The following is a 16,485-nucleotide window of genomic DNA, read 5'->3' on the forward strand; positions in this document are numbered from 1 at the left end:
CGGACAGAAAATCGGCTGAGTGTATGGGCCCCTTTATGCAAACTGTTGTAATTCCTACACCGTTCCCCTGAATTGAATTTGGATATAAATACCCTCAAATGTAAGTGCATCAGAGATAAATAGGGGGAAAAATGCATACATACCCGGGGCTACCTCCAGCCCCCTCTGGCCTGATCGCTCCCTCGGCACCTTCCTCCGCCTCCTCGATCTACTGTAACAGGTTCCGGTATTTTCGGCCAGTAGATGGGTGGAGTATACTGTTAAGTCTCAGAAAAAGTCTGGGTGCATAGCGTGCACTGCCCCTAGGCCCCATTTGGGTATTGTCCCTCTATCTGCCCAATAATTAAGGAGAGGACGTTACAATGCCTCCTGAGTATATTTGTGAACAAAACTTCAGGTTACTCAATTTGTGAACAGACAAGCCACCCCCCACCCCCAATATCTCAGACCAGGCCAAATCTCAAGAACATGTCAAGGTCTATAAAGGCAATTACACTTGCTTCCACAAGAGTCAGACTTCCAATTCCAATGCAGCCATTAACACTTTCCACTCGTATGTCCTGCATACCTATGCGGGACATCCCTGCAGCGGCGGTTTGCAGCGCATCGGGACCGCCGATCTGTGTGCGCCGTTTAGTGGGCGTGTAATACTACATGCCCACTCAGTGTCCTGCAGCCCCATACCGAATGTCCACGATCCCGGCCACCAGAAAGTGACATTTATATTTAAATGTCACTTCAGTTTCCTGGCTTTTTATTTTATTTTTTTTAAATAAAAAAAATAGTTCCTGATTTGTTTAGGCAGATTCCATTCTGCAGATTCCATGCAGATTACTTTGCAGATTTCTTGCAGATTGCCTGCAAAGTTGCATAGGGAATCAATGGAATCCTATGGACTGGACTGGGGGAGGGTATAAATGGTAGCCAGTATTTTATTGCTAATCTGCCTAATCGAACTACCAACGATTGCATTGTGTGTAGGGACAGAAATACCCCGTGTGTCGGGCATAAAACCACCTATTATGGCGAAACTTGCTCACGCAGGTCCGGATTACACCCAGAAAACGTTTTTTTCAATTTACCACACCTTGGCTTTCTCCTCTGCTACCAGCCAATAGAAGATGCCAAACTGTCCATATACGGTACCAAATTAAACGTTATAATGTGTTCTTTAAAATAAGATATACCAGGTTACTGTGTTACGTTCCATGATAAAATGGGAGAGAGTGTAAGAGGGAGGGTGCATTTCCTTAAAAAAAAAAAAAAAACAACAACAACTCAGAGCAGAAACGACTCCTTTAGGAAAGAACTCCGTGTGGAAAGGGTTAATGTGGGTCTCTTCCCTGCTAGTTTCGGCAGAACTAGAACAGTGGATAATACTGGAACCAATATTTACAACATCAGGTTCTTGCAGATTTATACCGGTTATGTGCTGACAAGAAATTTTACTTCCAATAAATGGAAAGGAGTGCACCCTTGTCCTCATCCTAATACCTTTTCAGATTTTTGATCTTCCAGATTGGGAGAAAGTAACCACCTTGCAGACCCAAAGGATTACTTGCTCTCTACAGAGAAGGAGGCAAGATGACTTGCCACAGGGTAGCATAGATTCCCATGTCTACATTGATGCTATAGAGTTTCCAGAGGGGTTCTTGATGAATTTAAAGCAAAAGGAGAGATAGCTGCTGGCCTAAAGTCCTTTCTTCCCATGATTGGAATCAACAAAAATGTTGCATGGATAAATTATTTCTATTACAACCAGCAGAGATTTCTGAATTACATTAGAGATGCCATGAAGGGTAAAGCAGATGAAATTGAGCACCTCAGAGATATGTACAGCAAAACAGACTTGACTTGAATTGCCTCCTAGCTGAAAAAGGGGGGGTTTGCAAAATTATTGTATTATGATGTTTCACCGTAATTCTTGACATTACCACCCCAGAAGGGCAGGTCAACCAAGACCCTACACAGGGTCTAGACAAGCTATCCAAGGAAATCAAAACCAACTGGTTCTTGTCGGTGTATTACTTTTTTTTTCCCTCCCTATGCTGTATAAACCCTTGTATTTGCAGGATTGCCACCAAGATGCTTGATTCAACAACTACACAGATGAAACAAAAAAAGGAAACCACTACACTCTATAGTGGATGAGTAGTTCTGGGCCAGTCCCAGTGGAAACAAAAAAGGACATAGAGCTGACATGTTTCAGACCTCCCCTGGTCCTTTAGCACGGAGCAGCGCTTTCCGGCGCTGCTAGATTTGGGAACAGCCGGCGCCACCATAGACTATAAAGGGAATCACAACTGAGCGGTGCTCAGTGAGTAACATCGGTGCCATCAGAAGACGGAGCCGAAGTTGCTTTAAAAAAAAAACAAAAAACACACAATTCGGCCTCCAGCTATCGCTGGAAGACAAATTATATCATTCCCCCACTATCCATGGCGGCCTGGAGGGGGAATAGTAATTAATACGGCCCAGACTTGTGCAGAAGCAGGATCAGCCATATACTGGCTGTATCCTGCGCCCAAGTCTACCGGCGCCGATTTCAAATGTATGTCCTTTAGCAGCCTACTATGATGGACCAGGAGAGGTCCGAAACATGTCAGCTATGTGCTCTATAATGCAGTCTTCAGATACATCCAGAACAAATTGATCAACTGAGGCACTGTGTGGACCCGCTTTCACTGCTTTTCAACTACACAGATGCTCATGCAGGAGGAAGAATATTGACCTTTTTCCCAGCTCAGGTTCTCTGCCTGCTACAGTCCTTTCAGACCAAGAACAGGATGAGATTCCTTTGCCTCATGAAGTAATATCTTATGACACAATAAGGAGCGCCGCAGTTGTAGGGACACATCATCGGGATGTCCTCTATGCCCAAGTCTGGTGTCATGGGTGCTTATAGAGTAGAATAAGTGGTCATGGATGCCAGTGAAGAGGACACGGATTAAAGTGATCTGATGGCTAGGTTCAGAGAAAGAACGTGATCCAGAGGGGGGACAGTTATGGGGCCAGTAGAATAAAGCTGTATAACATTCTTTAATGCTTTTGCTTATTGCAAATATATAGGCATCACATCTGTATGCTGTACTCATTTTACAATTATTTCCTTTAATACTATATATGAGATATTTCAGTGATTGAAAACAATACATGTTAACAACTTGCCACAGTTATTTTGGAACTACAAATGCCAGTCACAACCATGACACGCCAATCACAAGAGCTTTAGACATAAGCTTGGAAATGGAAAGTGGAACTAAACATATAGACTCATAAAGACTCATTACTGACCATCCACTACTAAATGATAGGATTCCTAAATTATGTGATTCCCTGACTACCCACCCTTTTCCTTTACGTTAAACTTGATATATAAGCAAGCTATGCTATTAAAGAATCGTAAGTACCTCATAGGCCATCATGCATGTCTGTCCTGATCCTTTCACTTGCATGCATAATTATATATTTTGACTAATTTGGAGCAGTGAGGTAAACCACAGAGGGGTCCTCAGAACGCACCACAACACCTGTTTCAGGGGGCTGGATAAGCTTCTCCTTTTCATCCACCCATGGCACTGCACTCCCAGCATCTTCTCCGTTCTGATCACATGATATAAGGTGATCATAACCCAAGGGATGGTGTCAGCATTACAGCGCCACCCAGTGGTGGAAGATGGGTGACGGAAGAGACTCTTCCCCTGAGTTACGATCATATCATGTGATCGGAACTCAGAAGAGGATTCAACATTGCAGCACCACCAGTGGAGAAGCAGATCCAGCTGCCCAGAACCGGTAAATATGACTGCTCCCTGCACTGCTCCGCATACCCTGCCAGGCTGGGGAAGGCATACTTGCCCCAGTAGCCGGGGGAAGGGGGGGGGGGGGGGGGGGGCAGCCCTGCAACACACCAAGCCATGCTGTATGTGGCTTCTAAAGGGTTAAGTAACAAAGCCACCCCTTCCCTGTTGTGCCTTATGACTGGCTCACAGTAATCACGAGATCAGAAATTGGCTCCTAACAGATGCAGAAGCTCTGTTGTCACTGAGACAGCAGGTGCAGTGACAGAACAGTGAAGACAGCACGAGTGCGTGGCTGTGCATCATTGGAATCTACACCTTACAGTGCCGCACAGCTACCAGCAGGACGTAGATGCCAACTAAGTCGGCACAGAAGCAGTTAAAGATAATAAATATGTTACACTCACCTTTTGGATAGTCTTCCAACAACAGGTTGAAGTGACCCAGCTGACAAAAGAAATCTGATTCCACCTTTCCCTCCGTTTTTAAAATTAGAGCCTCATAGCAACGCACAGCCTAATAAAAACAAAAACACATTGGTCATGACAAGATCTGAAAAATTAGTCACATTCTGTTTGTACATGCAACTTGCAAAACTACAAAAAAAAATAAAATGTTAAAAAAGGTTGTACTGAGAATTAAACATCTACAAATCACAGTTTTAATACATATTTACCCACCTGCAACCACTCTGGTTAAACCTTAACAACCCCTTGCTTACTGTGCAACTAATCTTACTGTACAGGCAGGAGATAAAGGGCCTGATTCACAAAGCGGTGCAAACTTTTTCACGGACTTTTGCGCACGCAAAGTGCCGCGATCGCGCGAATCGCAGCACTTTGCGCGCGCAAAAGTCCACGAAAAAGTTTGCACCGCTTTGTGAATCAGGCCCATAAAATCTGCATGGACCTGTCAGTGGCAAGTGTTTTTTTAAACAAAACTTTTGGAAAAAAAATGTTTATTGGAAAATATGTCCATTACAAGTTATAGGTTGCATGCACAAAACAGGTAAAGAACATGTCTAATAGATGAGGCTGACTTGATATACATAAAGAACGTTATCAAGAAATACAGCAAAATTACATGCATTATGGAAACAGTAACAACCTATAGCCCAAAAGCAGCAAAAATGTTGCCCTTCATGTAAAAGTTGTGACATTTAAAAAAAAATAAAATACAAAAATGTTTTTCTACAAAACATCTTGCCCCATTATACTGCATTGAGCACCGGCATACATTTGAAAAGGCCCCAGAGAGTTGTAGTCAAATATAGGTACATTTACAGATACTCTAATTGTTATAATTTAAGTATTACAGTATATGTAGGCCTCAGTTGCCTGAACTGAGGTTAGGTAAAAGGCTTGGTTCGCAGAGTCTACCTTTAAGCAGAGTTTCTTGCAGAAGAGATGATGCAGCCAGTTACCAGGAATATGTTCCTTGTGGAAAGCCATAGGTCTAAACTGCCCCGACCGTTAGACAGAAAGGTAAACAAAGCAGATATTTACAAAACATTGCATTCTTTGTAAATAGGGTATGGAATATTAATTAATAAGGTGGATCATATGCCCATGCCCGACTATTGTAGGCTTGGAGGTAGGGCTCAGATGATGTCACATATTAACCCTTTCCTGGTCGGTATTAAAACAGCCGTCGGCCTACGGAGAGGCACTCTCTCTTTGCTTCCTGTGACGGCTGGCTTCAACCCTTTTACCTTTATTTATGTCTTGTTATTTTATCTAACTGTATGCTGTATATACGTAGTTTAGATGTAACTTAGTAGTATAGACTAAAGATACAGCTTCTTGATTCCATTCCTGGTGAATGGTAATCAGTCTTTAACGCAAAGGACTTACTACAGAGCAATCTGCTTTGCTAAGATGTAACGAAATGTACTGTCTTATCGGTTGACTGAATAAACTCCTAAACTTTGAGGATGCCTAAGAATCTCCTATCTCCTATGCTGTTGTGATGAGAGTCCTGTTTGCAGCTCTCATTAATGAGTTGCTGGTGCCGGAAAAAAGGTGTAGTGCTGTTGCCAATAGCAACCAACGTATAGTTTCTTACACTAATACTTCATTTAAATGGTAAAATAGCACTAATATTTACAGATATTCTACTCTGACCCAACTATTCCCTACTCCCACACAGAACCCCCCTCCCCCCCTGGTGGTGCCTAACATTTAACCTCCCCCTCGTGCCTAACACTTAACCCCAAGCCCCCTTCCCGAACCTAACCTTAACCCTGCCTTAAAAGGTGTCCCATTTAGAAGGACACCCGCTATTAGAGCAGGTGACCTTTTACACCAGAGGCCTGCACCCTATCAACTGCTCCGCACTTGTGTAACATCGGCCAATGTCCTAGTTAACGATTTTTTCATTTATCCTAAATTAACTACTCAAGTCTAACTGGATGCGTATACGCGTACAGTGTTATAGCGGCAGGTGCGCCCGACTGCCACTTTTACCCGGAGGCATTTCTGTATCGGCAATTGGGGAAGGGGAAAAAAGGTTCCCTGAACCAGTCGTAGTGCCTAGAGTGGATGGACATGACCCTGGATTAGGGGCCATGTCAATTCATAATAACGTAGCAAAGGTAAAATTGAAGAAAAAAAATAAACCAGGGAATGTTCCATCTAGAGGCGAAAAGTTAAATATAACATATATACACACACATACATACATACATACTTTTGTTCAAAATTAACCCCCACTGAATTGAGTGTTTTAGCCAGTTTGACATTGATTTTGATCATTTCAGTCATCTTGTTTACAATTAAATCTAAGAGGCACTTGTAAGCCAGAAAAATATAACATTTATAAAAAAAAGAAAGGGCGCAGACTAGAAAGACAGTGGCGTAAATCAGAGTCTGAGGAGCACAAACCTAGCCTAGCCCTACACCTCAGACAATACCAACAAGCAATAACCAAGGGGAAAAAAAATAAAAAAAATAAAATCAGACTCTCACAAAACATCTACAGCCAACAACAGAGCTGCTCAACTCTACCACACAGTGGAATCACTCTGCAATCCTTCCTGCCTAAAAGCCCCAACCACATTCTCCAGGGAAAGGTGTGAAGAATTCTCTGCCTTCTTCACAAACAAGGTGTCTGCCATCCGTGCCAGCATTACACCAACAACATCAATTGACCACTGGACTTTGCATATGCCTACTAACGTACGCCCATGGCAAGTCTGACACTGAGTGAAGAAGTTTTTGGAATTCTCATTCAAAGTACCCGCCCCACTACCTGCGACCTGGATCCTGGCCCAACTGGATCCTTAACCACTTGACGACCAGTGGCTTTTCCTATGATCTGTGCTGCGTGGGTTCTCCAGCCCGCAGCACAGATCGGGATAGAGCCAGGGCGATCAGACTTACCCCCTTTTTTCCCCACCAAGGGGATGACCTCCTGAGGGGGGGGGGGGGGTCTGATCGCCGCCGGCTTGCTGCGCTTTGCGCGGGGGGGCTCTTCAAAGCCCCCCTCCGCAGCGTTCGACGCTCCGTCCCTCTCCCTCTCTCTTCCTTCCCCTCAGCTGCGCAGGACGGATTGCGCATTGTAGGATAGGCTTCAGCCTATCATATGCCTGCGATCCCCGGCCAGAGGCCGGGGATCGCCGATCTGCCTTGCGGCGCCTGCTGCGCAGCAGCACCGTATGATGTAAACAGCGGGGATTTCTTCCCCACGTGTTTACATTTTACCGGCGAGCCGCGATCGGCGGCTCTCCGGCTGTTCACGGAGACACCCTCCGTGAACTGACATGGAGAGCGGCCATTTCCATGGTAACCCGCAGACGACCAGTTTACGCCAATCGGCGTTAGCTGGTCGTCAAGAGGTTAATGCAGTGCCCAGAGCTGATCAGGCCAGCACTTCATGAAATAACTCCGTACTCCTTGCAAAGTGGACTTTTCCCAGAAGAACTAAAGAAAGCGATCATAAAAACCCTCTTGCAGAAACCATCACTAGATCCTGATTCTGTGACCAACTACAGACCTGTGGCAAACTTACCATTCCTATAAAAAGTTATTGAGAAAGCAGTCGCCAACCAGCTAGAAGCCAGGTTTACAGATAACATTTTTGATACTTTTCAGTCAGGATTCAGGAAAAGGCACAGCACTGAAACAGCATTAGTCCGAGTAATAATTGATCTACTTACTGCAAGTGACAAGGGCTATTGCTCAATTCTGATTCTTCTTGACTTGTCTGCAACATTTGATACTGTGGATCATGAAATACTAATCCAGAGACCGTAGAATTACTGTGGCCTAAGGGGTACTGTTCTTAGCTGGTTTCAGACCTTCCTATCTGGCAGGACACAGGAAGTATGTCTTGGCGCACACTACTCTAATCCAGTGCCACTTGCCTATGGCGTTCCCCAGGGTTCTGTACTATCACCATTACGCTTTGCAGTCTACATGCTCCCACTGGGCAAAATAATCCAGAACTATGGCCTAGGATACCATTGTTATGCAAATGACACAACTGTATCTGTCGTTCAAGCCTGGCACCCAAGACCCAACAGCATCCATAAATGCATGTCTAGTGGATTTACAAAATTGGATGAACACCAGCTGGTTGAGCTTGAACTCTGACAAAACAGAGTTGGTGGTAGGTGGTCCACACATGGATAAAGTTCAAAACGCTCACCACCTCAAACTAGCAATTGGGGGAGATACCGTACAGTATAAAGACTCTGTACGAAACCTTAGGGTGATCCTGGATGGAAATCTAAAACTCAGACAGCAGGTATCAACTGTCGTCAAGTCTTCCATCTAAGAAATATAGCGAAAAATCAAACACCTTATCCCGGCTGAAGACCTACCTGCCCTGGTTCATGCATTTGTATCCTCCCGTCTAGACTACTGCAATGCCCTGTTCATCGGATCTACAGATAAGGTTCTGCACCCCTTATAACTAGTACAGAATGCTGCAGCCAGACTCCTAGCCAATGCCCCCCACAGCTCACACACCACTCTAGCACTGCAAACTCTTCACTGGTTGCCAGTAAAATGGAGAATCAATTTTAAGATCTGCCTGCTGACATTCAAGGCCCTAAACCACATGGGACCCAAATACATAGCGGATCTATTGGAACTTTATGCCCCTCCACGCACCCTCCGCTCTGCCAACAAGATGAAGCTGGTTATTCCCAGGATACACTTAACATTTGGAGCTTGGGCCTTTTCCTATTCAGCCCCTACTCTATGGAACTCACTTCCACTATCAGTAAGAGAGGCTCCTTCTCTGGACAGCTTTAAAAAAAAGCTAAAAACTTACCTCTTTTCCCTAGCATTTTAGACTGCATAATGCAGGGTCACAGCGCTTTGAGTCCCCAGGGAGAAAAGCGCTATTAAAATATCGTTATGGTTAAGAAATGACCACAAATGTCTTTACTGTGCTCACATTATCAGTTTTTTTTTTCAACCCCCAAGTGACATTCATTCTTAGTACAACATCCTTTTCCAATTATAACAGCTTTTAAAACGTGAAGCATAGCTTGACACAAGTGTCTTGCAGCGATCCACGGGTATCTTAGCCCATTCTTCATGGGCAAAATCGTCCAGTTCATTCACATTTTTAGGCTCGTGCGCTTCAACTGCTTTCTTTAAGTCCCACCAGAGGTTCTCAATTGGATTTAAGTCTGGTGACTGCGATGGCCACTCCAAAATGTTTCAGCCTTTAATCTGCAACCATGCTCTAGTGCAGTGCTTTTCAACCTATGGTACGCGTACCACTTGTGGAACTTTGCCTTTGGCCAGATGGTACGCTCTGGGGAGATGAAAAGGAAGTGTCTGCTTGTTGTAGGGAGATCAAAGGGAAAAGTGATTTAGGGCCAGTCCAGTGCCTGTTGAATTCAGGTTTGTTTTTGTATAAGACAATGTGAAGTAGTAGCCTGGCTGATAAAAGTTCAATTACAGAGCAATTAGAGAAGGGGCAAGCTGGTAAATATATATACAGCATGATGCAGAGCAGAGCTTGCCTTAACCTCCCTGGCGTTCTATTAGGATCGCCAGGGAGGCTGCGGGAGGGTTTTTTTTAATTAAAAAAAAAAAACTGTTTCATGCAGCCAACTGAAAGTTGGCTGCATGAAAGCCCACTAGAGGGCGCTCCGGAGGCGTTCTTCCGATTGCCTCCGGCGCCCAGAATAAACAAGGAAGGCCGCAATGAGCAGCCTTCCTTGTTTTGCTTACATCGTCGCCATAGCGACGAGCGGAGTGACGTCATGGACGTCAGCCGCCTCCGATCCAGCCCTTAGCGCTGGCCGGAACTTTTGTTCCGGCTGCGCAGGGCTCGGGTGGCTGGGGGGACCCTCTTTCGCCGCTGCTTGCGGCGGATCACCGCAGAGCGGCGGCGATCAGGCAGCACACGCGGCTGGCAAAGTGCCGGCTGCGTGTGCTGCTTTTTATTTTGTAAAAATCGGCCCAGCCGGGCCTGAGCGGCGACCTCCGGCGGTGATGGACGGATATATTCGTCCATACCGCTGAGGAGGTTAAAGGACTTCCGAGGCCAAGTGTTTAAAAAAAAAGTTATGTACCTGTATCACTTTGGAGGACACGGAGGACGCCGTCCGCGCCCTCCGTGCCGTTCCGCCGGGTCCCCGCCACTCATAGCCCCCCCGGACGGCTCCCGACCCCACGGCCAGGGTCGAGCTCTCCTGCCTGTATAAAGATGGCCGCCGGCCCCGGCCGCGCACTCCGCATAGCCTCTAGTGCGGCTGCGCAGCTCTAGGGCCAGCCCCCCGATCCACGCAACAGGCGGTTTCCTGTAGCGCGGATCGGGGGGCTGGCCCTAGAGCTGCGCAGCCGCACTAGAGGCTATGCGGAGTGCACAGCGGTGGCCATCTTTATACAGGCAGGAGAGCCAGACCCTGGCCGTGGGGTCGGGAGCCGTCCGGGGGGGCTATGAGCGGCGGGGACCGGGCGGAACGGCACGGAGGGCGCGGACAGCGTCCTCCGTGTCTTACAAAGTGATACAGGTACATAACTTTTTTTATTTATTTTTTTTAAACATTTGGCCTCGGAAGTCCTTTAACCACTTGAGGACCCACCCTTTACCCCCCCTTAAGGACCAGCGCTGTTTTAGGTGATCTGTGCTGGGTGGGCTGTGCAGCCCCCAGCACAGATCAAAGGGCACTCAGAGCGATCAGATCGCCCCCCTTTTTTCCCCACTAGGGGGATGATGTGCAGGGGGGGTCTGATCGCTCCTCCTGGCTGGCATTTTGCGGGGGGGGCACCTCAAAGCCCCCCTCCGCGGCGAAATCCTCCCCCTCCCTCTCCTACCTGCTCCCCCGGGAGATCTGGGCTGCACAGGACGCTATCCGTCCTGTGCAGCCAGTGACAGGACGTCCCCTGTCACATGGAGGCGATCCCCGGCCGCTGATTGGCCGGGGATCGCCGATCTGCCTTACGGCGCTGCTGCGCAGCAGCGCCGTACAAATGTAAACAAAGCGGATTATTTCCGCTTGTGTTTACATCTAGCCTGCGAGCCGCCATCGGCGGCCCGCAGGCTATTCACGGAGCCCCCCGCCGTGAATTGACAGGAAGCAGCCGCTCGTACGAGCGGCTGCTTCCTGATTAATTAGGCTGCAGCTGGCGACGCAGTACTGCGTCGCTGGTCCTGCAGCTGCCACTTTGCCGACGCACGTTATGAGTGTGCGGTCGGCAAGTGGTTAAGGGTCTATGGGAAAACATTTGTCTGGTCTCTCCTCATTGTTATAATGACTGCATGTGCGGATAAGGTGTTAAACAGTTTGAAAAGTTTTGACAGTCCCTAGACTCCAGGAGGGCTGCTCTCTGACTTGTGTGAGAGACTTGCAGGGACAGAAGTCATATTACAGGCAAGTAGCCTCTGTGTGATGTGGAACTGGAATACACATAACCTCTCTGCTCCATGTCAGGCTATTCTCAGTCTCTCCACTCCTCTCTCTGGGCTAGTGCTCGCCAAAATTGCAATAGCAATCACTAGCAATCTGCGAGTGCGATTTTGTGAAGCAATTTTCAGAGCGATTTGTGAATGAATCGCTCCCCTTCAAAATGATTGGTTTGGCAGTGTGTCAGTAAGGATGTGGGGTGGCATTTCTTTGGGGGACCACAAAGCCCTTCATATGCTTGCAAGAGGTTGCCTGACTGCCATTAGGTACCGAGATGAGAACCTCAGACTCCTTGTGAGACCATATGCTGGTGTGGTTGGCCCTGGGTTCCATTGATAATGTCAGGGCTGTTGAGTCGGAGCAATTTGAGAACCTGGAGTCAGAGCAATTTTTGGGTACCTGGAGTCGAAGTCAGGAAAAAAATGCACCGACTGACAGAATTTAAACTAATTAAAATAGAATATATGATAAAATGTTCTATTTCTCAGATAATAGTCATCATACATAATTTATATATACAGTAATAGCTCTGCTTAGTCCACAAAAATGAAATCAACCAATCAAAAAATAGTTACTTGTGCTGCTTCAATAAAGCAGTCCCCGTATTTTTAAACTCTGAGAGATCCATGGCTTCAAACGCAAGGAAAGTATCTAAGCCCCCTTTAAATGCAGGTATAGAATTTGCCATAACTACCTCCTGCGGCAATGCATTCCACATCTTAATCATTCTTACTGTAAAGAACTCTTTCCTAAATAAATGGCTAAAACGTTTTTCTTCCATGCGCAGATCATGTCCTCTAGTCCTTTGAGAAGACCTAGGAACAAAAAGCTCATCCGCCAAGCTTTTATATTGCCCTCTGATGTATTTATACATGTTAAATTAGATCCCCTCTAATGTGTCTTTCCTCTACACTAAATAAACCCTTGTATCAATTTTGTTGCTCATCTCTGCACCTGCTCTAAAACTGCAATATCTTTCCTGTAATGTGGTGCCCAGAACTGAATTCCATATTCCAGATGTGGTCTTACTAGAGAGTTAAACAGGGGCAATATTATGCTAGCATCTCGAGTTTTTATTTCACTTTTAATGCATCCCAAAATTTTATTAGCTTTAGCTGCAGCGGCTTGGCACTGAATACGATTATTTATTTAACTTGTTGTCGATGAGTGCTCCTAAGTCCTTCTCCAAGTTTGATGTCCCCAACTGTATTCCATTTATTTTGTATGGTGCTAGACCATTGGTATGACCAAAATGCATGACTTTACATTTTTCAACATTGAATTTCATCTGCCATCTATGTGCCCAAATAGCCATCCTATCCAGATCCTGTTGCAATATGTCCCTTTCTTCCTGAGTTGATTATTCTGCACAATTTTGGATCTGTAAAAATAGCAACATTGTTTTTTACTGCATCTACTAGCTCATTAATAAATAAATTGAAGAGCGCTGGACCCAGTACAGACCCCTGTGGGACCCCACTGCTAACAGTCTCCCATTTTGAGTATGATTAATTGACCACAACTCTTTGTTTTCTGTCCATTAGCTAGTTCCCTATCCATGCACACAGACTCTTTCCCAGTCCTTGCATCCTCAACTTTTGCACCAGACTTTTGTGGGGAACAGTGTCGAAGGCTTTAGCAAAGTCCAAGTATATCACATCTACAGCATTCCCAATATCCACATTAGCATTCACTACCTCATAAAAGCTGAACATGTTAGTCAAACAGGACCTGTCTTTAGTAAACCCATGCTGATGCTGAGAAAGAAGATTATTTTCTACTATGAAGTCATGTATAGTATCTCTTAGTAACCCCCTCAAATAGTTTGCATACAACTGATAAGCTTACTGGTCTAAAATTTTCTGGATCTGATTTTTTGCCCTTCTTAAATAATGGGAAAAAGTGGGCTGTACGCCAATCTACTGGGACTCTGCCAGTTCAAAGAGTCACAAAAGATAAGATAAAGGGGTTTATCTATGACTGAACTTAATTCCCTTAGGACCAGAGGATGCATGCCATCCGGGCCAGGTGCCTTGTCTATTTTTAATTTATTTAGTCTGGCCTTCACTTCTTCCTGCGTTAAGGCCCGGTTCACATTAGCATTGAGCAGAATGGAAGCGGAAGGTATACTGTACAAACTGTCCGGTATGCGATATGGATCCAATGCTAACCAATGGATCCATTCACATCCATCCATTTGTACGGATCCGTTGTCCGTTCCGCTCAACGGACACACAAAAAACAAATGCTGCAGGACCTATTTTTCCGGACCGTTGTGCCCAGCAGAATGGAAACAAGGTTTTGCAGCTGCATAGGAACAAATAGAAAACTGACAGTTACAGCACACTGGCTGTAAAAACTGACAGTTTTTACCTGATCCTGATGGTCGGATCCGTATGTCCGGCTCCGCAAAAAACGCTAGTGTGAACCGTGCCCAAGTATTTAATATTACAATTGGAAGATTGAGACTTCTGCATCTGTAATTTGCAACACTGAGGTTTCCCTTGCGAAGACAGAAGCAAAGAAGACATAACTCTGCCTTACCTTGGTCATCCCCCATTGAGTTCCCACTCTCATCCTTTAGAAGTCCAATACAGTCAACCTTTCTTTTTTTAGAGTTGATAAACTTGTAAAACTTATTTCGGTTAGATTTGATATGCCTAGCGATTTGATTTTCAGCTTCAATCTTTGCCAGCCTTATTTATTTTTTACAACTTTTATTGCTACCAAGGACTAGTTTTAGTCTATGACAAAGTATTAGAGGCTGAAGATCAGCCAGCTAGCCAGGTAACTGGTATTGTTTAAAGTGGATCCGAGATAAACTTTTACTCATTGCATAATTGTGTTCCTTTTATATAGTTTATAGGGCATTCCTCAAGCCAAATACTTTTTTTGTTTTGTTTTAATACTCCAATTCCCTATAAACTAAACAAGCCTCGCCCACAGCTCCTTTTGTGCCTTGGCACTGTAGCAAGGGCTTAAGGAAGCTCAGTCTGGGCAGGAGGAAGAGGTTACTAGCCATTGATTTCAGAGGCAGAGGGGAGGAGGGAGGAGAGGGGAGTGAATATACACACATGCAAGCCGATAGCATCTTCAGCCCTCAGCCTGTGACAATGTGACAAACAGAACACTGCTGCCCTCATTGTATCACAGGAATAATCATCATAAACTTTTGAAGCTGTTTGCAGCTATATATGCTGTGTAAACTATCTAAACTTTAGATAAGATAGACAAGTTACTTGTTATAGTTTTTCATCTCAGATCCGCTTTAAAAGGGAATAAATATGGCAGCCTCCATGTCTCTCTCACTTCAGTTGTATTTTAAAATTCCTAAGCATTGGCAGTTAAGAGATGCATTTCATGTTACCTACTTTCAATCAACAAAATTGTAATATGCAAATTAGAGGAGTCGGTGGAATCCTAACCTGAGGATTCTGAGTCAGTGGATTTTTGTACTAACTCCACAGCCCTGGATAATTTATGTGATTTTGTTTTCATTCTTTACATAGTTGAATGTGCTGACGTTTTTAATAAGAATATTTCATTTATTCAGATCTAGGATGCCTTATTTTTGTGTTTTTTATTTTTTTGAGCAGTGTATATTTTCATATCTACCTAAAATTACCAGACAGGTCGGTAGAGGTTTTATATTTTGCAGCCAGCAACCAAGTCTGGTTATCAAGGCACGGTCAGAAGATCTGAGATATAAAAGTTCTGGTCATGCACAAGTCCAGAGATAAGGGGGGGGGGGGGGGAACACACACCTCAAAGGTTTCAATACTCTTTTGGAAAAAGGTTAAGTACATAATTAAGAGGCAGAAAGTGGTTGGTGCCATTAGGACTCTTCCTGGTTTACACAGTCCCTGCGAACTGAACAAGAAACTGGTCAGCAAGGCTTTTAAGCAGCCTATAAACATGCAGCTCAGTACTTCTGAAGCCGCTCGCAGCAGCAGAAATGGGTCAGAGACTTCTAACGGGGGACACAGCGCTAGAACAAAAAAGGCCCGTACGAGGACCGATAATGCTCTACATGACCCAGAGCCTTCAGTCTCCTTACGAGATTTTTTTTTTTTTTTTTTTTTTACTTCAGACTCCCTTTACAAGAGAAAATACTATAAAATGTTCAATTTCTTAAATAATAATCATAAATAACATATCCTTTATAATAATCATTGTGTGTGTGTGTGCGTGAGTTGTCTTGCACTACTGTGCATGTGCAGGGAGAGACGAAAGACACTGAAGAGAGCTGAGGGAGGACGGGGCCAGAAGTAGCGGACAGGTGCGCGCGGCGGAGTGTTGACAGACCTAGCCTGTTTTTTTTTAAACAGGCTAAGGTCACTAGTATACAATAGTGCTTAGTCCACAAAAAACAAAAAGCAAAAACACGTTACTTGTGCAGCTGCAATAAAGAATTCACCATCAGATACACATATCACTGATTGTGACTGAATATCTGCACACAGGAATCTTATTTATAATAAACATCTCCGCTTTAAGAATACAGCCTGATGTGTAGTAGTGTCACTAATAGGGACAGTCAAAGATGTAAATTGTTCTGTGTTGATAATGCAAATTTTGTATGAAAATGTATGCACTCCTTTTGCTCATGAAATCAGTTAATTTGATTTGTTAAAATTGGGTTTTGTAGTCACGCAGTAGTACATAAGCACTCCCCGCAGAGCTGTTGTAAATCCACTGAGAATGTTGTGCACTCTTCGCGCACAATGTGTAATTGCAGGAGAATGAATGAAATCTTGTGTCAGCACTTAAGGTGCCCATACATAGCACAGTTTTTTCATTTTTTTTCCTATTAGA

The 16,485-nt window shown here is 44.8% G+C and overlaps 1 protein-coding gene across 1 annotated transcript in view; it reads right to left on the reverse strand.

The window, feature by feature from the left end:
• KDM6A (lysine demethylase 6A) overlaps positions 1-16,485 on the reverse strand; it is a 186,128-nt gene that overhangs the window by 124,882 nt on the left and 44,761 nt on the right. Inside the window, exon 3 of the mRNA XM_068266275.1 lies at positions 4,208-4,316. Coding sequence (XP_068122376.1) covers positions 4,208-4,316 — 109 coding nt within the window. The remainder of the gene's footprint in view (positions 1-4,207; positions 4,317-16,485) is intronic.

Source organism: Hyperolius riggenbachi, chromosome 2 (assembly GCF_040937935.1).
Source record: "Hyperolius riggenbachi isolate aHypRig1 chromosome 2, aHypRig1.pri, whole genome shotgun sequence".
NCBI lineage: Eukaryota > Metazoa > Chordata > Amphibia > Anura > Hyperoliidae > Hyperolius > Hyperolius riggenbachi.